The sequence below is a fragment of the Diabrotica undecimpunctata genome, chromosome 7 (genome assembly GCF_040954645.1).
Source record: "Diabrotica undecimpunctata isolate CICGRU chromosome 7, icDiaUnde3, whole genome shotgun sequence".
NCBI lineage: Eukaryota > Metazoa > Arthropoda > Insecta > Coleoptera > Chrysomelidae > Diabrotica > Diabrotica undecimpunctata.
In genome coordinates, this window is record NC_092809.1 from 118,799,381 (window position 1) to 118,825,768 (window position 26,388).

The 26,388-nt window shown below is 33.3% G+C and overlaps 1 protein-coding gene across 1 annotated transcript in view; it reads left to right on the top strand.

The window, feature by feature from the left end:
- Nucleotides 1–26,114, top strand: part of LOC140446617 (odorant receptor 94b-like) — a 31,845-nt gene extending 5,731 nt beyond the window's left edge. The window contains exons 2-7 of the mRNA XM_072539195.1: nt 388–613; nt 11,069–11,282; nt 15,122–15,221; nt 16,000–16,104; nt 19,722–19,877; nt 26,064–26,114. Of these exons, the coding sequence (XP_072395296.1) occupies nt 388–613; nt 11,069–11,282; nt 15,122–15,221; nt 16,000–16,104; nt 19,722–19,877; nt 26,064–26,114 (852 nt within the window). The remainder of the gene's footprint in view (nt 1–387; nt 614–11,068; nt 11,283–15,121; nt 15,222–15,999; nt 16,105–19,721; nt 19,878–26,063) is intronic.
- The last annotated feature ends 274 nt before the right edge of the window (nt 26,115–26,388 follow it).

The following is a 26,388-nucleotide window of genomic DNA, read 5'->3' on the forward strand; positions in this document are numbered from 1 at the left end:
TAGGCTTATCATTTAAACAATCAATTGTTTTCACACCGTAGGCGTCCTGAAATTATTTTTTTGTATATTTTAAATATATAATATTATAGGCTAATCTTCTACAGCTGGCGTTGTTTCTCGCATCCTAATTTCCAGTGTTTTCTGTCGAAGCAATCTTCGGTGGAGTCCATTTTTCTACCTTTTTTGACCATCTATTTTCAGGCATTCTCTGCAGGTGTCGTTACCAATTTAGTCTTTTGGCCTCGACGGTTTCTATTATGTCAAGGTCAATTTCCATTTTTCTCCTAATGTCTACGTTTACTACGCTTACTATTCCTTTAATCTTTTTAATATATATTATTTGGCAGTGATTTATGTTTACATTTTTGATTTATTGATTTTTTTTAGTTGTTCGTGATGTATAGTTTTGCTGGGATTCTTTCACATACTTCGTCTTTGATGGTTATTAACACTGAAATCAAAGGAGACAACTTTTTAGAAACGAACAAAACATGTCAAGATTTTATGCCATTCTTTTTTTATATTCCATTTAATACGGACAAGAAATGGCAATGTGAATTAGCTTTTACGTTTATGGACATAAGTTTTGGAATTTTTGCTTGGTTAATAGCCTGTAAGTATATAAATATTGATTGTTTGATAAAAACAATGGGTGTTTACGTGTTTGTAAAGTTAGTCCATAAATATCCATTTTATAAGGCCAAATTCAGATTAACACTATAATTTACTGCTAAATATTGCTATATTTAGGCAACGAACACAGTTATCCTTGACTTGTAAATACATTACATAATGTATAAAATTACTGAATTAATGAAAAAAGAAAAGAAAGTTTTTATATAGGTACAATGAAACTAATTAGAAATTGTTAATCCATATACCTGCTTTATTAGAGAATTTATGGGTCTGTAGAAAATTTAATAGTTGAAATATGAAAAACCTATTTGAAATATTAAGGAAGAAAATATAAAGTAGCAGTATTTATAAAATTATGAAAATCTTACCTTGGTTTCAGATTCATCATTCAAATACCTATGTCTAATAAAATAGTATCTTCTTTATCTTGTGTTAATCGAGATGCTAATTATACATTCTTTACTAGCATGTAGAGACATCGCTAATATTCTTTATAATATTTTATATTTCGAGGGCGAGGCAGGGAGTGTTGCGTTCTGCACATACGATGACCTCAATATAACAATTGGGGTCATCCTGAAGGGGGAGAGAAGATATTCTGTTCAATCTAGAACTCGCTAGTTTCCCCCTTTCGGATTGGGAATGTATATTAAAATTAAAAAAATGAAGGTTAGGGGACTGTATAACTCTATTTTAACAAGAAGTAAAAGCAATCATAAATATACATAAACACATACAATTATAACTAAAGAAGAATATATACAAACTTAAATATTAGTCAATACGAAACGACACACAAAAAGACAACCATAAACAAAACAAAACTGTCGATTCTAAAAAAAATTACTGACCGAATGCAGTGAACTAATTTTAGTGAATAATATACAAAAAAAACATAAAAATGTGAATATATATGTCATATAAAAACAAATTAATAAACTCAATTCAAACGTATACTCGGTAATAAAATACACATTAAATTAATAATAAAATTATTGCAATTAATAAACTTATCACGTAAACGCTATGATATAAAGGGTGATTCATTTAGAGGTACTTTTTTGGTAGGGATTTGATTGAAGATCATGAAGATCATGAATACTGTCAAACGGACATTTCACTTTTATTCAGTATTGTTTGACATTTCATGGTAGAAAGACAGCCTGGCACAGCGTCTAGAAATTATTAAGTTGTATTTTGAAAATAAGAGTTCTGTGAGGAATATATTTCGTGGGCTTAGAGCAGTTTATGGTCCACATAATCGGCCTACCGAACGTACAATTCGCTTTACAATTAGTAAGTTTGAAACCCAGTTTTCATTATTGTATAACACGCGACCAAATAGACCACATTCAGCACGTACTGAAGAAAATATAGCGGCGGTAACGGATAGTGTACTCAAAAATAATGAAGAATCGATTCGTTGCCGTTCTCAATAGCTTGGCTTGTCATATGCAAAAACTTATTAGGCGTGTTTTAGGTAAGAATCTTGGTTTAAAAAACAAAATTCAATTAATGCAAGATCTGAAGCCGACCGACCTTCCGAGTCGTCACCGTTTCAGTCGATGGGCTCTTGATAAGCTGTCAGAAGATCCACTGTTTTCGAGAAAAATTTTGTTTTTAGATGGGGCCATTTTTGGCTTAATGGGCAAAAATGGTTCAAGAGTTGCCTTTACACCCTGCAAAAACAATTGTTTGGTGTGGTTTATGGGCTGGTGGAATCGCTGGCCCATATTTCTTTAAAACAGAGGCCGGCCAAAATGTTACTGTGAATGGAGATCGTTATCGTGCCATGATAACAGACTATTTGGTACCTAAAATACTGAATCTAGTGGTCTTGGCGACATTTGGATCCAATAACATGGCGTTACTTGCCAGACAGCCCGTGAAAGCATGGTTTTACTGCGAGAACGATTCGGTGAACTAATTATTTCATGCTTTGGACCAGTGAATTGACCGCCTAGATCCTATGACATCTCACCTCTAGACTCTTTCTTTCGAGGCTATCTAAAGTACAAAGTCTACATGAATAAACCTGTTACGATTGAGACATTGAAGGTCAATATTACTCGAGTCATTGGTAAAATACCAATCGAAATGCTGGAACGAGTCATCGAGAATTGGAACTTCAGAATGAACCAACTTAATCGTAGTCATGGCCAACATTTAAAAGAAATTATCTTTAAGAAGTAATTGTCAAGAATAGTTCTTTTGTATGATAATAAATATTTTCAAATAAAATTTATTTTTTTCATTATTTTTTCTTGTTGAAAAAAGTACCTCTAAATGAATCAACCTTTACATACAAAAACAAATAGTGAAATTATTATATTCTAATAAATATACAAATCTACGTAAAGGTAATAACGTTTAATGTTCTCAATAAAGTTCAAAAGTTCAAAATCGCTACACAATATGTAATAATTGGGCACCAAATAAACGTACTTAGCACATGCAGCAACAAAATTATGGTGTATTGTAGCTTACCCAATGAAATTATTCCAGCCACGATGAGATTGCGAACCCTCTGGTTCGGTGAAAATTCAGGAATAAAAAAAAACTCGCCTTTTTTACAAGACTTAAGCAAAGTTTTTGTGGTAGGATGCACAACCCTCAAACCAAAAAAACACGTGTCTGACGTTTAGGAGACAAAACTCGACTCACTTACATGACCGCAATGAAGTGTCTCGACGCGCTGATCTTAACTTCAAAAACACATCTCCTCATATGGCATATGGAACTCGCCCTTGTTATCTCGCAGATGGCTCGTCTTGGAATATTTAGCCCTTAAAACTGCTGTGCCCTTGTACACTCAAATCTCGTTTAAATATACCACGGGGAGAATCAAAACTAACAAAAAGTCTGTTAATATTTCATAAATGTTTATACACAGTTGCGAAACTGCAACATTCTCCCCGCGTTAGCATACGTGCCAATACAACATAACTTTACTTTGTACTCGCGACGCACTGTACAAATTCCGAAGCCGTAAATACTTCTTCGGTTACGAAACGAACGCCACCGTTACAATACTACAACGCTATACATTTACAAAAGAGCACAAAAAACAATAACTTATACATTCAACAATAAACTTATACAACAAACGATAATAGAATAGAAATACAGAACTACATACTAAATTTACAAAACCTAAATGGACAGACACAGAACAACAAGCAAATATGCGCTCACCTAAAACTTCATTGTATAGTTTACTATCTAGGTTAAGACTCGAGCTCCCTATCATTAAAAGGAAGTAGACACATTTTTACTATAGGACGTACATATGTCCCTGCACTTGTTTTAATCTTTACAGATCGCACCCTGCCATCCGGTCCAGGGAACGTATCCACGATCCTAGCAATTGGCCACGGCAATGGATGGGTGTTTTCACCCTTGACTAGTACCACCACACCAGGCTCTAAGTTTGCTTTTTCCTCTACCCATTTCGGTCGTTTTTGAAGTTGGTTGAGATAATCTACATGCCACCTCTTCCAGAACAACTGCTAAATATGATATAGCCTCTGATACAAGGACAATTTATTTTTAGGTAAACTGATGACGACTCGCTCAGGGTGAGCCGTCATAGATGTTCCTATTAGAAAGTGTGCAAGTGTCAGGCATTCCAAATCATTAGGATCACTTGACAATTGAGTGATTGGCCTTGGATTGACCCCAACTTGTATTAAAAAGTTGAATACAATTTGAAAATGTCTTCCCAGAATGTTAATCCTGAGTTGAGTAAAACACTACTCTATGGTCTTTTAACCCAATTACATTCGTAAAATCTAAATTAATTGAATGCTTAGAATAGTCAATATCATAAGTCGACAAGAATTCGGGTCCACAAAGCCAAGCTTTCGTTGACTCAAGTGTTCCGGGAGTAGCTCCCAGCGAAGCTATATTCGCAGCGTTGTCTTTAGACGCCACATGATGCCAATAAAAAGTCTTGAATTCGTTTTACCCTAGTGGCCACAAACAACTCCCACCTTGAGGTGAGCCATTTACTCAGTGAAGGGCGATTTGAGAACTGATTTGAGAACTGATGACAACTGAATTCTATTTTTGAAAATTTTCACAAGTTTACAAGCTAATTCCGCTCCCAAAAGCATGGCACATAACTCCAAACGAGGAATTGTTAGGGGATTTTTTAAATGGGCTACTTTGGTTCGTGAAGTCAACATCCGTACAGATACAGAATTATTTGTGTATAACGCACGAATATACGCCACGGTAGCGTATGCTATCGAGCTGGCATCGCAAAAGATATGCAATTCGATAGTAGAAGTATCAAAAGGATGTAGAAAGTATCGAGGAATTTTGATATTACATATGTGGGGCAACTCTTTAAGGAAAGTATTCCATTCGGTCAGTACTATGATATCAGTAACTGTATCGTCCCACCCCACGCGGAGCGTCCACACCTTTTGAACTAACAATTTTTCGAGCAGTATAACAGGTGACAGGAAACCCACTAGATCGAAGCACTTTGCTACAATTGACAAAATCACCCTCCTTGTGATAGCTCCTGACACCTTAATAGTGGGGGAGGTAAAGAAAAAACAATCGTCAAAAAGAGACCATTTAAGACCAAACAATTTACTATGGATAAGACGGATTTCTGATAAGGCAAATATTTCAGTTTACTAAGTCAATCCTCTGTTATGAAGGAGGTTTGACTCCCAGAATCAATAAGGGCTCTAGCGTTAACTTTCTGACCTTCAGAAGAATACAAAAATACAGAGATAGTACCTAGCAATACAAGTCCTTGCTGGGCACAAAAAGAGGCTACTGAAGCATGCGAAGAAGTCGAGGTATGCTCGCTTGATGAACTAGGTGTATAATTTTAACTGTAATAATAGTATAATAAAGAATGATGATGATGAATCAACGAATAAATGAATATAATGATGTAGATAATACAAATTTCAATAAACATTTTTTGTGATATATAGCATAAAATAAATTAAATACCTTCAATGCAAGTATTAATGCGTTTTTATTTATATGCATTAAATTCATAAAAGCATAAAAAGCATATTTTAGTGCATATTTTAACTGTTTTATTGTGCACATTTGCATGCATGTTTTAGGTTTTTTTAAGTGGATATTTCCCGAGCTCTACTGATCACAAATATTACGACCACGATGATCTCCTAGGTATCTGGTGTCCAGCGTGGACCTCGTCTCCTTTTTTGTTAATTTATTATTTACAATTTTTAATAATATTCATAATATTCGTAGTCAGCGACCTCGAAAATCATCGAGTATCAAACCTCCAAAAACGAGGTCCATCTTGGACACCAAGTAGCTCGAGGACCATCGTTGTTATAATATTCGTATTCAGCGACTTCGAAAACCTAAGTAAAAAAAATTTAACTCCTGTTGAAAATTTTTCATTTTTTATGTACCTACTTTGGAAATACATTTGCCCTATGCACAAAACGCAATGTTCATTTTATCGCCATGAAAATTATTCACAAACTTTTCTGGACACTTTCCCGAATCGAATGCAAAAAGTTGCACAGTGATTCATGAAATAGGTCCAGATGCGGTCGTTGCATATGCGGTCAAGGTAATTTTCGTTGCAAAAGTGGTCAAAGCAAAATATTTTGGCAGGTAACGTTGCACTTGCGATCAGACATTTTTCTTAAAAGCTAGAAATCTAAGAAGGTCGTAAATTAGTAACCACCCGAGTTATTAGCAGGCCCGGTTATAAGCAAATCCACTTATCTATATTTCGAACAATAGGTAATGAAAACAGTAATGACTAAACCACAATAATCCCGTCATTACGGATTTTTGGAAAGTTTGTATTTGCCTAATTATAAAGGTTGGGGAGAGAATTACCAAAATCCAAATATAAAAACAAATGCATATTATTTGTATATTGTTAGTTTGAGAGATTGTTTAGTGCAGTACGTACAGTCTGTCCCAAACCCTTCTTTCAGTGCGTCACTAATTTTGACGTCATATAGGATTTTAAGAATGTCGAGAATTATTGCATGATATTTTAGTTAAATTTGACATTTGCAGAATCGTAATCTCTCTTTTTCTAATTGAAAATAATTTAATAATTTTAATATTAGTCTTTGTTCGTTCTCGATATATTTCGGCATATTTAAAATATTTTTATGACAATAAATACAAAATTAAATTTTCACTGTAAAATATCTGATAATGCTAACCTGGAATGACAGTTATCATTTTATCAGTTGACATTGTGAAAATACTGTCACGATCGAGACAATCTGCGTCAAATTATATTTATGCGCATCGTTGATTGGATATCTATTTAGCGTATTCTAAACTCCAACCAATTATACATCCGTAAGTAGAATTAGCTTTAAGATAAATAATTTTCTAAGTTCTATGTATAATAATCACAGACTCACGTTTTTTTCTGTCACTTCTAGCTTAATGTGTTAGAGAGAATTCGATCAACTATGACGCACTGAAAGAAGGGTTTGGGACGAACTATAACAACTTTTAATAATGGAAAATTTTAAAGTGATTGAAACCACCAAGGGAAAACCTTCTGCTCTTCACGCTCGATATCAGTATCGAAAATATAAGAAGAATAAGGAAGATGTTGTAACTTGGGTATGTGTAAAAGAACGTCACCACAACTGTAAAGAAAGGATGAAGACAAAACTGACGGAATTACTCGAAGTCAACCAACACATCTGTGTCACCTGTGTCACTTAGAAGTAAAAAAGGCTACGTAGATTTCAAAACAGAGAGCTCAAAAAGAAGACACTCCAACCCCAGACATTTATAGGGAAGAGTTCGAAAAACTATTTACAACAGGACTCAATTTTGTGAGTAAAATTCCTTTGTATGCCTCACGTAAGTCTACACTTTGTCGTTCAAGACATTTACAAACTGGTGTCGGACCAGAACCAGCGTCGTCTATTGAAATGGATATACCACTGAAAATGTTGACATTAGAAGATGGTCAGTTTCTTGTGGTTTGACAACACTGAAGAAGAAGAAAGAATTTTATGTTTTTCGACTTTAAATGCAAAGGAAACGTTAGCAACAAAAACAGATTTTTTAACGACAGTACATTTAAGAGCTCCTCCAAACAGTTTACACAAATATACAGGGTGTTTCAAGAAAAGGTAACCCCGTCTCTAGGGTAGGTAAAAAACTGAAAAATAATTGGGGTTTGCTTAGTAAAACATTTTTGTAACGCCATCCGTTTTCAAGATACAGCAAGACAAACATACGCATTTTTTACGATTTTGCCGAAACTACTGGCACCATTGTAATGAAATTTTATACAAATATGTTTTGGAAGCTAATACATCCCATGAATTTGGTTTTATATCTGATTCTCATAGAGGGCGCTAGTTACACGGATCGTGCTAAGTATTAGTCAATATAACTTTTTTAAGAGTATAATTATTAATCAAAATTTCAAGTAAACTTAAACATCATTCAATTTTACACGAAAAAGCTACTCTTGGTAAAACTCGATACTGTGTACCGTTTTCGGAATATTTTGATTTTAAAATTATGAAGTAATAATTGATGCTGGTAGTAATGATAAAGTTCTAATAGGTATACCTCTATTTTCTCCAAGTGTGCCATGGAAATCTGACATTTATTGATTGTTATGACGATAAATGAACAATAACTAGAGTTTTAAAACCTTGTTATTGGTAAAATCAAATCAAAATGTACTCAAATGTTGAATACACTGACATGTTGTTAACCTTAGGCGAATGTTTAGAATGTTCTAGTGCAGCTGTGACACGTTATGCTGAAAAGTTTCCTAGAAGAATCTTTCCAAATAAAAAAACATTTAGAGCCGTTGAACGACGTTGTCGAGAAACTGGGAATGTGAGACCAAATAAAATAAATTCTGGTAGACCAAGAACAACAAGAGCAATTAATAAAGAAAATAATATTTTAAATTTACTTGATCAAGATCCAACAGTTAGCGTAAGAAATATAGCAAGACAAACAAATACTTCTTCTTCAAGTACTTGGCGGATACTGAAAGAACAGCAATTACATCCTTATCATTACAGACAAGTCCAAGAGCTCTTGCCAGATGATCTACCGGTTAGAGTGGATTTTTGTGAAACATTGCTACAAAGGACAGCCCACAATCCAAATTTTTTAAAATACATTCTTTTTACGGACGAGGCCATCTTTACGCGACAAGGTATATTCCCATAATGCACACTACTGGTGTGATGAGAATCCACGAGTCAAAAGGGTATCACATTACCAATACTCATTTAAAGTTAATGTTTGGGCAGCAACTTTAGGTAACAAATTAATAGGTTATCATTAATATATTAATAGTATCATATTCTACCTGGAAATTTAAATGGTGATATTTATCTTGATTTTTTAAACAATTCCTTATTCGAGATATTAGAAGATTTAACGCTAAATGAGCGAAGATCTTTATTTTTTATGCACAATCGAGCTTCACCACACTTTAATAGAAGGTGTCGTAATTGGTTGAGAAATCATTTTCAGAATCGATGGATTGGTAGAGGTACAGAAGCTCCGATTCATTGGCCTCCTCGGTCATGCGATTTTAACCTTTTGGACTACGCAGTTTGGTCGTATATTAAGAAAAAAGTCTATGCTTCAGAGGTAAATTCAGGCCAAGAATTAGAAGAAAGAATTCAACGTCAATTTAATGACATCATAGCTGATCCCCTACCGTTTAGAAGGTTAATGGAATTTAATGGAATAATGAAAAAAGAATAAACTTGTGTATTCGCGAAAACGGAGGGCATTTTGAACGCTTACTGTAATTGTAAATAAATTCGTATAAAATGTCATTACAATGTTGCTAGTAGTTTCGGCAAAATCGTAAAAAATGCGTAAATTTTTTTTTCTTCAACGCCCTATATCTTGAAAACGGATGGCGTTACAAACATTTTTTACTAAGCAAACCCCAATTATTTTTTAGTTTTTTACCTACCCTAGAGACGGGGTTACCTTTTTTGAAACACCCTGTATACCATGCATGTTGATATGTGCAGCACTGACGACGAAAGAAGAATTGTTCCTATATTGTATGCGCTTCTACCAAACAAAAAAAATGAAAACGTATAGAAGGCTGTTTACAATACTGACAAAAAAACTAGGCGGATGGAAACCAACAACAGTGACGCTTGATTTTGAAGATGCTGTTATTTAATCTCTCAAATTGTTTTTCCAGATGTTAGACTGCATGGATGCAATTAACATTTTAATCAGTCAATAAATTTAATTTTTAACATAAATTGTGGCTTATTTCCCATTAAAATATATAGTAAGATGCCACAAAGAAATAGCTTCAGAACAATATTTTATTTATGTGACACTAAGGTTAAATCAACTATAGCATTTTTCATATAAAAATGCTTGCACGTCATTCAAGATTTACGACGTCAAAACCCTACAGCGTTGCAAAAAGATCAGAATAGTTAGTAAGTAAGGAATTTTTAAAATGTCAACTATTTGTCAAACTATTATACTAACAGTAAATACACTTAGTTTTAAGACTACTGTAACACACTAAAATACATAAGAAAACATTTTAATACAAAATTATATATTCTAAATTTTATACTTACCTCTTTTAGGGCTTTAATAGTAAAAACGTGCCGCCAATTATTTCTTGTTCAAAATATTCTATTTTATATAAAAGCTTATCAGCTTTCTACAGACTATTTATTTGTTTTGGCATAGCACAATCACAATACACAACAATAATTAGTTTTTAAAGCTATTACTCTAAATTTAGTATGTATTTATAAATACAATTTATTAATATATTATGATCAGATTTTGTGTAATAAATCAAAACATAAACAAAATAATGTTATATTATATTTCATAAAATGTTGACGCCTATGAAAGATTGAGCAGTTCTGTATGGGTTTCGTATTATTAGCTGTGCAGGAAATTTGAACTCTAAGGTTGACGTTCTGGAAATTTTAAATATAAGCGACGTCACTTTATATAAATTGTGACGTGCAAGCATTTTTATATGGAAAATTCTATATCTTTATTTTTTTTAATTAGTGCACATAATCCCACTTAACTCTCAAAAGAAGCAAGTTTTTTTTTTATCAAAATACTTTTTGCCGTAATAAAATTATTAGTAAACATTTTCTCCTCTTATCAACGTCTGTGGTAAATAATATTTAAATCTTACAAAAATTTGGTTATAGAATTATTCATGTGGTAGTACATAGTAGAAAAAGTAAAAATATTATTTATTATTATTTGTATTATTAGGCAATGACCGCACATGCAACGATAAAATCAACATATTTTTGTATGACCGCAAATGCAACGATAATAGCCGTGATCGCAAATGCTACGACCGCATCTGCAACGACACCGTGATTCATCTGCTGCAGAAAATAAATAGATTTAGTGCTTAATTTAATATTTATTAATATTTTAGGTCACGACGGGCTATATGTTGCCTTACTGAACTTTTTGCGCTGTCAGCTTATCATCCTGGGGCACGTTTTTCGCTCAATTCGACTCAGAAGTTTACTTGCTCTGAATTTACCAAAAAAATTTAAGGTGTTTTCTGATAAAGACCATCCAGAGATTGAATCCGAAATGTACAAACAACTCACTCACTACACAGCTCATTTAAAAGTTTTATTAAAGTAAGTAAATAAATCAATACTAGAATATTTGTATTCTAAATATTGATATTAAAAAGAAAGCAGTAAAATTATCATCATAGCAATGAACTCAAAAAAAAACAGAGTCCAAGACTTCTACAAATCACTCAAAAAGTTTTCATTTGTTTTAATATCCAACTACTCCATATAGTAGCTGCGAACAAACATAGAATTCTACGAACCGCAATCTAAAGGCCAAACTACTTAGTTTCTTATTATACTTCACGGTACCTCGGAGGTAAAGAACACTATGTCCATTTTCTTACTTTTTCAAGAGAGCAGTTTTAACATTTTTTAAATTTGTAATCAGTAAATACTCAAATGTTTCTTGTATTTAACCAAGATGAATATATTATTATTGTGGTGTGTATAATCGTTTTTCTTTCCATGAAGTGCTATATACCTGAAGTTTACTGTTCATTATTTAAAAAAAACTTTTAAAAATGTGTAGTTGGACATAGTGTTGTTTACCTCTAACAACTTTTTTAAATAATGTGGCATTGCATGTTAGGGTGTATACAAAATAAACAATACAAACACATTAAACAGCCTATACTATTATTTTATTAGAGGTAAATATTATAATGTTATAATAAATAAGTAAAATTATAGACAAATTTCAAAATTGTTAAAGATGCTCCATATCATCTTTATCTTCTTGTGGGTAATCGTTTGTGGCTACGATAAATCGCATGACAAACTGACGGAACAAAAGGCAGTAGTGTAATTAAGTCATTGTACTTTTGTTTTGTGATTGGTAATGGGATTACTGAGACTTGATTTAATTGGGCTGGAAACATTACTTGCTGTCTTCGATACCTCATGAAGTCCACATCATACACATTTTGATTATTGAAATCGGCCTTATAAAAGAGTTTTCCAATGTGTTCTTGTTGGACTTGTAAAAAACCACATGTTGACAGTAGAACAGTGTCTTTATTAAGATTCCTTTTTCTACTCACAAAAGGAGGATTAGATGACAATTTCTTATCGAAAAGCGTTTTGAAGTTTTTGAAATCTACAAGTTCCATATTGTGCACTGTGTATTTACCTGATGTTTGCCAAACTAGTTGTTGACAGTCTCATTGTGTTAAAATGGTCAAATTGAAGAGTTTCTTTCTTTTTCTTTCGATTAAAGCATAAACACTGTCTGCTTCTATATGTGTGTGCCCTTTCAGTAAAAACTTTTTAGTGATCGTCTTTATTTGAGGGTACGTTCGCAGTATCCAAAAATAACACATAATAATACTTATATTTTTATTTTGTCCATAGCAGTTATCGGTCTAAAGAGTGATGTCCTCTACTTTAACTACCTGGAATTGTATTGTCAGCCCATTTCAAAATTGACGAGGCAATTTCATTTGCACCTCGGGCCCCTTTCGATTCGTCCCATATCATACATTGTACAGAAGAATCACTGGCGTCATATAATGTAAAATTTAATGTCCAATGCTTCCTTTTTTTAAAAACTAATACAATTGTTTGTTAGCGGTAAAGGCACACATGTTTGCAAATCACCAGTTAGTACTTTGTATTTTGGTGACTCTTTAGCCATTATAAAGTCCAATTGTTTTAAGTTATACCGAGTTTTAGATTCAGTTAGGTGAGCATCATGATCAGCCTGTATACTGGTTAGTTCATCTGCAGTAAGATTATTTTTCAATTGAGCGGTGAATGTACTGCATGTATCGCAAATGTCTCTTTCGGGTGGCTTAAACGACAACTTGAAGTCTTTATTAAAAATAAAACCAGCGTACAACCACTTTTTTGCTCTGAGCTTTGGATCTACATGTATTTCATTGCATTTATCAATGTACAGTTGATACATCTTTTCTATTGTAAGTTCTATGCTCAGATAATCGCTCTTATTCCTTTCTCTGAAATAATGACTCTCATACTTTGGGAATGATTTAAAATGTTGATGTACACTATTTATGGTTTCGGTAGGAGTTTTATTGATTGGCGTGTGTCTACCTCTTTGATCAGCTTTTATTTAACCTCCTGGCTCAATTGTTTTCAACATATTTACTACTACTAAATTAGATATACAAAGTGTATTTAAAAACATAACCTTGCACACCTTCAATCGCTGATTGTTCACTGTAAGATGGTAGTTTAGTGTATTATTTTTAGATTTGGTAGAATGTAGGTTAGTATGCTATGCAACGAAAGCTCTTGAAAGCAGGACTGACTGTTGCAAAGAAAACGAAAAATAAAGAAGACCGAATAAGTGAAGGAACAAAACGGTTGATGGAAAAACGCACATTTCTAAGCGAAGGAAAGCGAAACACCAATGGTTTCAAAGAATTGAATAAACAAATAAAGAAGGGAGTAAAGGAAGATTTAAGGATCTATAATGAAAACAAGGTAGAAAAAATAATAGAAAAGAACCGAGGCCTAAAATGTTTAAGATCAAACTTAGGACAGCCTATACTAATCTCATTGAAGGATAAAGATGGAAAAAAAATAAGAGAAAAGAACGAAATCCTAAAAGTTACTCAGACATTTTATCGTTATTTATATTTCTCAAACAAGAACCCAGATAACACTGCAAAGGGAGACCTTAAGAGAAATATAACGAATGTCAACTCAGAAATACTCCCTAACATAGAAGCGTTCGAAATAGAACAAGCTATAGCACAAGTAAAGAACAATAAGGCTCCGGGTCCAGATGGAATACTTGTAGAGATGTTGAAGGAAGGGAATGAAATTATTCTCGAAGAATTGAAAAAACTTTTCAACGAATGTCTTCACAGAGGAGAAGTCCCAGATGATTGAAATGAAAGTTTGACAATACTTCTCTTCAAAAGGGGAGACAGGGGAGATCTCAAGAACTATAGGCCAATCCCCCATGTTGTCCCAAATGTACAAACTGTTTATGAGAATAATAACTAACAGGTTAACGTCGAAGCTCGATAGCTATCAATCGGTAGAGCAGGCAGGATTCCGAAAAGGTTAGAGTACAGCGGATCATCTTCTTACAGTCAGAACTCTAAGAAAGAAAGCCAATGAATATCACTTAAACTAATATATTGACTTTGTTGATTATGAAAAGGCATTCGACTCCATAGAACTTTGGGCAATAGAGAGAGCTATGAACAACTGCAAGATAGACTCCCGATAAAGAATACTCATACAGAATATTTACAAGAAAGCTACAATGAAAATACAAATTGATGCGAAAACCAAAGCTATACCAATCAACAGAGGAGTTCGCCAGGGAGATGTTATCTCACCAAAGCTATTCACACTTGGACTTGAAGATGTGTTCAAAGACATTAACTGGGCAGATAAGGGAGTAAGTTGATTCAGTTTTCGTTCATTATCATGGACGAAAACTGAGTCATTTAAGATACGCTGATGACATTGTAATATTCAGTTGAACAATGAACTTGTAGCGAATTGTGTCCAGTCTGAACACTGGTTTACATAGGAAAACAAAGTGTACCAGTTTTATTTCCCAGACAGGAAGTGTACAAGGGTACATAACACTATGTCCGGATGATAAATGACGGTGCACACATATAGTAGAGGTAAACCACCAAGGTAAACACCAAGTCCACATGGTGTTGTTTACCTCTGACTGGAAGTGGACTTGGTGTTTATTAAAAAGTCGGTAACTTGCCGTAAAATTGTCTCTGGACATAGTATGATTTACCCATGTATAGAGCCAGAAAAGTTATATTCAAAAGTGCAATAATCTAAATTTCGACAAAAATGGACATAGTGTCCTTTACCTCCGGGGTACACACTTATACTTAACAAATCCTGTTTGGGCAAATAAAATAATTAATAATATTAATCGTTTAATTATTTTGCAGAGCTAGAGATGAAATTGAAGATATGTTTTCGTTTGTCATATTATGTCAGACAGTTGCCTGTTTATTTATATATTCTTCTGCACTTTATAATATATCAAAGGTAAGTTTAAATTCACTTTAAAATTTCGGGACATATAATAGTCGAAGTGGGTAAATGATAGAGTCTTGCTACTATTTGATTTAAACTATATGACTAAAGTTCAAAACTTTCAGCATTTTTGATTTTATAATAGGCAGAAAATACAATAGCAAGTAAGCTATTAATCAGGTGGAGTATTGGAAAAGAAGTAAATTAAGGACGTGTCCAACTCTAACTAATTATTTATGTGTTTAAAAACAAGAATGGGCCAAAAAACTTGTGCTAATAAAAAATTAAGTATCTTTGATGCAACTAGAGTTATAAACATCAAATGGTAAATAACGAATGTAACTGACGGGGCAGAATGGAAGAACATTGTCAGCAGGCCAAAAAACTCACAAAGCGTTGTAGCGCCATGAGAAAAAGAACAAGAAGAATTAGTTTCAAAAGCTTCCTTCCACTGCTTCTTATAACATGCAAAAGGAATAAAGTTTTTCTCTTCTTTGTGTTTCTTATCAACTCCCTTTCTTTACTGAGATTTTGAAAGCATGTTAAAGACTTGTAGCATCTTGAGCTTTTTTTAAGACTGAGTAAATATAACATTGAATGAAACGTAAGGGTAAATTGATTACATATTGGTTACCTATTCCATTCGAGATAGGTATTTAAACTTGCTCATCATTTTTACGTGTTACGATCATGTTTATCATGTTTAAGCATACAGAAGACTTTCATGTACTACAAAAGAAACACACGTTAATTTAACTCGGTTTATTGAGTTGCTATTGTTTATTTGCAGACACCAATTGGTTCTACAGAGTTTTTTGTCCAACTTGAGTATTTTATCTGTATTTTACTTGAACTGGCTTTGATATGTTGGTTTGGAAATGAAATCACTATTGCAGTAAGTACTTTTGTCTAAATTAGAATAGTATGTTGACAATACTTGGTAAAAAATAGTTATTCTTTACGTACCGTCTCCTTTTAGAAGATTGGCAACCATCATAGCAATTCGAATCTTCTATGCCGCTGCTCTGAACAGTCCTGTAAAACTGCAGTAAGTAAGCAAGCAATAGTAGTTAACCCCACCTGCAGAGAATTGCATACATATCACTCCTTCGAGCCCAAAGCTATATATCAGCCCTCTTCCCAACAGAACGCTGATTTGATAGCCAAGCCCCTGCTCCAGGCCTTGTCCAGTGCACATCTCGGTGCTCAGGTGTGAGGGACCATTCGACACGCTTTATGTTTTTTGTTCAAGCTCAGCGAATTTTATTCTGACTTTTTCTTCCATTATATCCAGTACTCTTACTTGCTTTCGGTCTTTGTACAGAAAGCATTCAGCTACGCATGGACACGTTCGATATTTCTCTTAAACATTTGTTATAAGCTGCTTGTATCTTCTTTTTTTTTACACGTGTGTTCTCATGCGAGTGATACATATATAATTATAGGTCTTCTTCTTCACGTGCCATCTCCGCGACGGAGGTTGGCAATCATCATGGCTATTCTAATCTTAGATGCTGCTGGTCTGAATAGTTCAATTGATGTGCATCCGTACCATACCATATCGGTACCATACCATTCCCTCAAGTTACGCAACCATGAGATTCTTCTTCTTCCTACACTTCTCTTGCCCTGGATTTTTTCTTGTATAATCAATTGAAGTAGGTTGTATCTCTCATTACGCATAACATGCCCCAGGTATTGCAGCTTTCGTGTCTTGATGGTTTCCAATACTTCCATTCTTTTGTTGATTCTTCTCATGACTTCGTTGTTTGTTACATGCTCGGTCCACGATATCTTCAGGATTCTTCTATACACCCACATTTCAAATGCTTCCAATTTTTTAGCAGTCGACGCGTTAAGTGTTCATGCTTGTATCCCATAAAGCAGAGTCGAGAAAATATAGCACCTTGCCAGCCTAACTCTTACGTCCAATTTTAGTTCTCTTGCACAAAGTACCTTTCTCATTTTATTGAAGTTTGTACGTGCTTTCTCTATTCGAACTTTGATTTCTTTGGAGTAATCGTTTGTGTGATTAATTATTGTGCCAAGATAGTGGTAGTTTTCAACTTGTTCTAAAGCACTACCGTTAATTATCAGGCTTTCACCATTATTTTGGGTTTTTGATATCCTCATAAATTTGGTTTTCTTAGTGTTTATTGATAATCCATATTCCTCTCCATACTCAACTATCTTGTTCATTAGCTTTTGGAGGTCTCGGAGGTTGTCTGTTATTATGATAGTATCGTCCGCATATCTAATGTTGTTAATTGGTGTTCCATTGACCTTGATTCCTGCTGTTTCTCCCTCAAGAGCTCTTTTCATAATTTCTTCAGAGTATGCATTGAATAGTAGTGGTGACAATACACACCCCTGTCGTACTCCTCTTTTAACTTCGAACTCTTTTGATGTGTGTTCATTAATGTGTACGTGTGCCTGCTGTTTATAATATAGATTTGTTATAATTCGAAGGTCATTGTGTTGTATTTGTTTTGCTTTAAGGATATCCATTAGCTCTTTGTGGTGGACTTTGTCGAAAGCTTTGTTGTAGTCTATGAAACAGACGTACATATCTTGGTTCACATCCAAGCATCTCTGGATTAGTACGTTGAATGCAAATAGAGCTTCACGGGTACCTACGCCATTACGGAATTCAAATTGAGTTTCTTATTTTAGGTAGTAGTTGCTATTATAGGTAGTATGTTGCTATTGGTCTGTGTCTGAAGGGCTTACAAATGGGCCCTGCTCTAATACCATAACCGTACCAATGATGCTGTTAATTACTATCGCCTTTGTTTTTATAGTTAATTTGCTCTCTCTTCCTGTGAGTGCTCTAATAGCCGTTCTTGCGGCTTCTATCTTTTGGGTTGTTCTTTTTGTTGTTGCGTCTATATGTGGTGTAAACGTTAGGTTTTTATCCGTTGTGAATCTAAAGTATTGTGCTTGGTTTTTTCATTCGATATGTCTATCTTCCACTGTTAGTTTTTCTTCTGAGTTATCAAATCTATTTTTAAAGATGATTTTTTGCGTTTTTTCAGAATTCATGGCTATTTTCCATTTGATACACTAGTCCTCTATTGTATCTAGTGCCGTCTGTAGATTTCTTATGGCTACATCCGTTTTTGTGTTTCACCACTATAGCCGTGTCGTCTGCATATAGGCTGAGTAGGGTTCCGGGTGTTATTGAATCATCAGCTGTGTATATGCTATAACAGTAGGAGTAGAAACACCTTTCCCCTGAGTTATTCCGGCCTTCGGGGCTCCGTATTTGGACAGGACTTATTCTATCCGGACCCTGAACCTTCGATACGATTAGGAGGAATACTTGAAGTTTACTAGAGGTCTATGATCTGAAGCCAAATTGTGCTTTAGGTATTAATTATCCCTAGTTGCTATATTTCTATTCAGAGTCTAGTTTGTATGACGCTTTCGACTATTTTGCTGACTGCTGAAAGTAAGCTAATCGGCCTGTAGTTTTGCGTAAACGTGCTATTCTTTCCTGGTTTGTGAATTATTATCACATGGGCTTCTTTCCATCAGTTTTGGAAGAACCTGTATCTTAATATTGCGTTTGTTACATTTTTTAAGTAAACAATGGTTTTGATTGGTAGATACTTCAGAGCCCTGTTTGTTATATCATCTGATCCAGGAGATTTTACTGACAAACTTTTCTTGATTGGCTGGCTTATTTCACTTGTAGATGTTAGGGTTATTATATCCTCTTGGGCTTTGGGCATTTCTGCTTGTAGCTCTTCAGCTTTCTCGATAAAGTTGATGACTTCTTCTTGGTGATATTTTAGTCTGCCTTTTTTCTGAGGAGTATCCGTTTTCTCCGTGGAGTGGTGACACAGATTTTCTGTAATTCCTTAATTATCCTTGAAGCGTCTAGATTTCTTTGATGTTGTGGTCTCATTCTGCCACTTCTTTCACGTGCTTTTTTGGCTTGTGTTCTATTAGTGCCTTTTTGACTTAGTTGATCAGCTCTTTTATCTCCTTGGTTTTTTTGTTTTTCTGGCTCTATTATTTTCTCTTATCACTTCTCTTAGTTCCGGGTTTATTTCCCTAAACCTTTTCATATCGATCCTATGTTATTCTTCATTGGCAGTGTTCCCTAGAGCTTATTTTATAATATTTTCAAACGCTAGGACTTTTTCCTCTAGATCTTGTGGGTGTTTTATTATTGGAAAGTTTACTATTTCTTTCCTTATTAGTCTGATGCTTCGTTTCTCGATTAAATTTCTGCTTGTAGTGCTATAATTGACTATGACCAGATGAGTGGGTGAAGTATTTTGCCCCGGAAGTGTATTGGTTTGATAGGCCCAATCACCATGGTATCCTCCCTGTTTTCAACATAATTATTTAATAATATTCCACTTCTGTTTGTAGCTAGATCTTTCCAGTTAGGGGATCTCCTATTAGGATACTGTCGAGGAAATTAAATTTTCCGTATCTTAATTGAATTCTTTGTTTTGTTTTACCTTTATAATATTGCTTACTAAACTATTTACATTTTAGAGTGAACTAATAAGGTTATCTTTATATGAGAGTGATTGGTTAAGTAGTAGCACACGTTTCAAAAAGTCTTTAATTCTAACTATGACAAGAATGCAGAGACCAATTTATTTGACCATTGGAAAATTTTCTCGCCTTACATTAGCTACTTTGGTTGCAGTAAGTATATATATTTTACCGATGCAAATTTAGCATTTATGCCTGGCCGTGCCATCTACCTGTAAGTTGGTGCACTCGTAAGCCACTCCGATACACACGTCAACTGTGATTCAGTATTGCTCTGAGTAGCCAGCGGTAAAGTTCATTTGGAGTCTCTGTGGTACCACGACGCTAAAAGTGTTTTATTTCTGAAATGGCAAGCAAAAAAGTGCATTTCGGAGAGCCTTATTTCGATGAAAGTGTAAGGCGGTAGTGTGATGAATTACAAAGCCAGTTTAGTGATTATGAGAACTACAATGACAAAAAATTTTTTTCAGAGAGTGACCATAACTCTTGATTCTGAGATGGAAGATCAGGGGGACAATGCTGAAACACAAGAAAGTCGGGCTATAGGTGAAGAAGAAGAGGGGCCAGAAACAATAAATGGAAAGTTTTCATTTGGTAAAAATCGATACAAGTTCCGGCTGCTGTTCCGGCCTATCCAGATTTAAATATAAGAACAAAAATACACAATCTGGTAAAAGTTCTTCCGCGGTTGAAAGGGCCTGCAAAATGTGGTAATGTCCCTGATCTCTTGAAAATATGGAACCTTGTTTTCAAGAAGGATATGGAAAACGAAATAATTCTACGAAATAATATAGTCATTTTAAGATAAATTTACCAATTCTGATAGAACAGAACTGAGAGAACTAACAAAGGAAGAATTTAGAGCATTTCTCGCTATCTTGTAGTACTCTGCAGTTTTCAGGGACGAGACATATTCAGATCCATTACGTCTTTGAAAAGAGTATATGTGTTGCTCGCATGTCGAAGTTTTGTTAACTGAATAGTTACTGTAAATATTTCATTGCTTTTGGTTTAGGTTTGATAACGCAGATGATCGAGAAGAACGTTAAACTAATGATCGAACTGCAGCAATGTCTTGGTTATTTGAGCATTTTGTAAAAAATTGCCAAGACTGTTATTCTGTGGGAGAATTGTGTTGTATCGACGAAATGCTGATATGATTTCGCGGTAGATGTAGGTTCCGCATGAAAATACCTAATAACCCCGGAAATATTGACTGAAAATGATGGCCCTAACAGACGCAAGTACCCACTATTTCTATAATGGCTATATTTACTGTGGTAATGATAGTGGTGGTTTTTCTCTAACAAATAAGGAGAGATATTTCATGAAACCAATACAGGTGGTGTTGAGACTGTGTCATACAATTGCTGATTCACATCGGTACGCTCAAGCGAAACAAAAAGCAAATACCTATGCAGTTCCTTCCAAGTCGGAGCAGAGCTGCAAGATCTTCCAATTATGGTTTTACAAATGACTACACGTTAAAAAAAAAAGAGAAGTCAGTTGTGTTAATATCATCATTGCACCATACCAAATGAGAGGACATAGAATCTGGTAATCCAGAAATCATTTGCTTTGAGAATCAAACAAAAAGCGGTGTGGATGCACTAGATCAAAAATGTACCACATATTCTACAAACCGGCGAACTAGGTGATGGCTACTAATTATTTTTTACAATATTGAATATTAAAAGTGTCAAGGCAGACATTTTACGCGGATGTTTTAAAAACAACTGACCCGTAGAGAGAAAAGCCTTTTACAAAATCTTGCAAGACAACTTGCAGAACCATATCTCAATATAAGAGTGTTCAATTTTTGATTACCTAAGGAGCTCATGGATATCAGTAGAATACTAAAGAAAGCTTTACATGAAGCAGAGAGAAGAAAATAAAATAATCAGAACCAAAAACGAAAGAGATGTGGTATCTGTGATCGAAAGAATGACAAAAAACAAAAGTGATATGCAACAAATCTTCCCGACCCATGTGCGGTGACAGTAGGGCATATGTTTGCAAGAATTGCATTAGAAAAATGTTACTTGTAAATAGTTCGCAGTTTTGTTGATAATAATATATTTTAATTAGAGAGTTTGTATATTTTAGTTCCTTGTTTTTTTATATGAAACGAAAAAAATCAAGAAAGAAATAGTTATTTTATTTTTTATATTTCTGTTGTAAAAAATTATGTTCTGGTGTAAGAAAACGTTGAAAAATAAGTTATGTTACATTTTATTAGCATTTGTCATTATTAATGAAAAATAAATAGAAAATGGGCTTACAAAAAAAAATGGGGTTCGGTAGACCCCTCGACGCAATTAACGACAGAATGGATAGCAAACCCATTAGCAGAATATAGCTGCTTTGGTTACCAATACTAAAAAAATAGGTCAACAACAAGAACATACCAACAATAGCGAATTAATGGAAGGTAGGAGACATATCACTACAATTTATACACAATATATATGCAACACACAATACACAAACATACAATCTACGTAAACAGACATTAAACAAACAAACAATACAAAACAATCAGAATTTGATATTCCGAGAGTAAAAACACCACTCTCAGAATTTGTTTTCAACCAAAAGTTATTAACTGCACGATTGAGACTAAGTAAATAAACCATTAGCCCAGTCTGGTTATACAAAAATCATCGATTTTACGGCAAAATGTTTCGCAGATATCTGAAGCTTTTAAGACATAGGTGGGGGTTCCTAGATGACGAATAGATAAAAAGATACTCCTATTTTTACCTTGCGTGTTTTTAAACAATAATTTATGGTCAGAATTTGATTTTTTATCTATAAGTTTTTTCCCTTATAATTTAAATAAACAATAATTATACCATTTTTTTATATCAAGAATATATTTATTTTCCCGCTTTTTAAATTAAAATTGATAAATAAATTACGGAGATATTTGCAGAAAAGCAGTTTTTTTGCACTAATTTATAAATTTAATTAATTTTTTAATTAACAAAATAAAATGTTATTAATACATTTAAACATTGAGGAATTACCGTCCTTTAAATTTGTGCGAAATTTCCCCCCGATCGGTCAAATAGTTTAAAAGTTATTCAATTTGTTTATTACTGGGACTAATTATTTAAACCATTGAACTTGCCCTATGAATGATGCTAGACACATTTAACAAATTTCATAGGATTCTTTAAGACTTATACTATCTCAGAAGTTAAATGAATATTGAGTTTTCATCAAAATTGTTTACAAAATAAACGTTTGAAAAAGGGGTATGTTTTTTACTTATAAACAATTGTAATAACTTCTATATTTTTTAAGCTACAGACTTACAGTACGTACAACCATTAGATAGCTGGTAAAAAAACTCACATTTAACAAAAAAAAATAAACCTTCTATGAACAATAGGAACGAAGTTAACGACAATTTTTTTGTTAATTATATCTCCATTGTTTATAAACATTAAGAAGTAAAATTTGCACAAATTTTGAATAAAAATCTAAACTTTATATTGAATTTTATAGCTATTCATCCAAACCAATTTTTCGAAACGAAGTTACTTTCGAAAGATCGACATAGGAAAGTGGAGGGGAAACTGTTTTAGCTCCTCGCTGCAAAATTTAATATTATGGTTACGGATTTATCATTCAAAAGCTTCAACAGTTCTGTAGGAATTTCATCAGGTCCATTTGCTTTTCCGTTTAGCGTTTCTTATTGCGTATTCTACTTCTTCTTTCAATATGTCTGGCCCAGTTGCATTGATTATCTGAGTTAAGTTGTTTCTATCGTCTTTAAATAATTCATTCAGGTATTCTGTCCATATTTTTATTTTATTCTCTAGATCTACAATAAGATTCCCATCTTTGTCTTTAAGTTTATCTATTTGGCATTTCTTTATGCTTCCTGTTATCTCTTTTACTTTTTTGTGAATATTGAACGCATCGTACTTTTTCTCATAGGTTTCCATTTCTTCACATTGTTCTTTAATCCACTCCTCTTTGGCTTCTTTTATTCTCTTTTTTATGTGTTTATTTATTTCTTTGTATTTATCTGGGTAATTTTTCATCTTTCTTCTTTGTTCCATCAAGTCTAGTATATCTTTTGTCATCCACCCGTTATTCTTTGATGTTGTTTTTGTAAGATGTTTCTTTCCTGCTGTTTGTATAGCTGTATTTATGTACTTTAATTTTTGGTTAACGTTGTTTGTATCCTTAATTTGTTGCTGCACTGAACGGAGGTTTTCATTTATTTCTTCTCCTGTTTCTTGTCGTATATTTTTGTTTCTAAGTTTATTTAAATCTAGTGCCTTTCTGTGTGGTCTTTTAATCTTTTTTGGTCTCGCCTCTATCACAGTAACTACCGGGTTATGATCTGAGCCTATATTAGCTCCTGGGTACGTCTTAGTACATTTAACAGCATTATTATACCTCCTTGCTATCATAAAGTAGTCTATTTGATTTCTCACTATTTTTTCTTTGGTATGTTGTGGAGATGTCCATGTATATAACCGTCGAGGAGGTAATTTGAAAAAGGTATTTGTTATTACGAAGTCTTCACTTTGGCAAAATTGAATCAATCGATCTCCTCTGTCATTTCTGTTTCCAAGCCCATATTTTCCTACTTGTTCTCCTACCTTACCTTGACCCACCTTGGCATTAAGATCGCCCATTAATATGTTAATGTATGGAAAGACTGAGTTAATAAGTGAAGACAAACAACCTGCAACAAAAAGGTTCAGACCTGACAGTGAAGTCGAATAAATGATCCAAATTTTAACTTTTAAACCAATGTATGTAAAGAAAATAAAAAAAGTAAAGTTCAATAAACATTGCAAAATTTAATAAGCAAGTGATGAAAAAATCGACTTATTTTATCAAAGGAGTAAGGCAGATTAGATTAATATTGTATATCATATTTGTAAGAAAAATAGAATAAAAATCAATATTGTTCATTATAAAAATACAAACAAAAAAAAAAGTAAGTATTTAGGGTGAATTTCAAATGGACTCAATTTTTCCGAGTTTTCCCATATTTTCCGGCCAGTGAAAACTATGTAGTTATTTATATTTCGACGAGCTACCCCAGAATAAAAAAAAGAGGCTTGCAGCTGCAAAGGAAGCCGAGATAATGTATATTTTTCCTACGTGTTGCAATTTGAAGTTCCGATGCCGAGAAAAAACGGAGCTGAAACAGATATCCTCTCCACTTTCCTATGTCGATCTTTCGAAAGTACCGTCGTTTCGAAAAATTAGATAAATTTTATAGCTATAAGTTTCAATATAAAGTTTAGATTTTCATTCAAAATTTGTGCAAATTTTACTTCTTAATGTTTATAAACAATGGAGATATGATTTGTTTAAAAATAGTCACTAACTTCGTTCCTATTGGTCATAGAAGATTTTTTATTTTTTAAGGTGAGCTTTTTTACCAGCTATCCAATGGTTGTACGTACAAGTCTGTAGCTTGAAAAATGTAGAAGTTATTACAATTGTTTATAAGTAAAAAACATACCCCCTTTTCAAACGTTTATTTTGTAAATAATTTCGACGAAAACTCAATATGCATTTAACTTCTGAGATAGTCTAAGTCTTAAAGAATCCTATGAAATTTGCTGAATGTGTCTAGCATCATGCATAGGGCAAGCTCAATAGTTTAAATAATTAGCCCCAGGGCTAAACAAATTAAATAACTTATAAAATATTTGACTGATCGGGGGGAAATTTCGCACAAATCTAAAAGATGGTAATTCCTTGATGTTTAAATGTATTAATATCATTTTATTTTGTTAATAAAAAATTAATTAAATTTATAAATTAGTGCAAAAAAACTGCTTTTTTGCAAATATCTCTGTAAATTATTTATCAATTTTAAATAAAAAAAAACGGGAAAATAAAGATATTCTTGACATAAAAAAATGACATAAATATTGTTTATTTAAAATATAAGGGAAAAAATTTATAGAAAAAAAATCAAATTGTGACCATAAATTATTGCTTAAAAAAAACGCAAGGTAAAACTAGGAGTATCTTTTCATCTATTCATCATCTAGTATCCCCCACCTATGTCTTAAAAGCTTCAGATATCTGCGAAACATTTTTCCACCTTTTTTTTTTAACCAGAGTGGTCTACATCAATTTTGACAAACATGACCTACTAACAACTTGTTTGTTATACATTTTGGCAGAATTTTTTAAATAATCTTTTTTTGTGAAAAAAGTGAAAATCGAAACGTCAAACAGCAATTAAAAATATAATTTTTATTAAAATGAATTTTGGTTAAATCCGATATAAACATAATATTTAAATCAAATTATTTAAATTATATATTATTCATTCTGAGTATTTTTTAGGTGTTTAGAGGATCACTTTCCTACTTCGCCTTATTTCAAAGTATACAATAGTTTTATAAGAGCACATATCAGATAATAATGATGTTGGTAGTCCACATATATGCTTAATCTAGTTATTAGTCTCTAATTAGGAATTGTAGCTAAAATAATGTATAGTAAATAAGCAATTACATTGAATTCAAAGTTGCCTAATAAATCTTGAACACTTTTTTATTCTTTTGTTGTTATCAGTTTTATAGAAGTAAAGATTTGGAAATTCGGCACAAGGTTCTAAATAAAAAAAGTAAAACGATTCGGAAGTCTGCAATAAAAGCTGCTCCTCTGG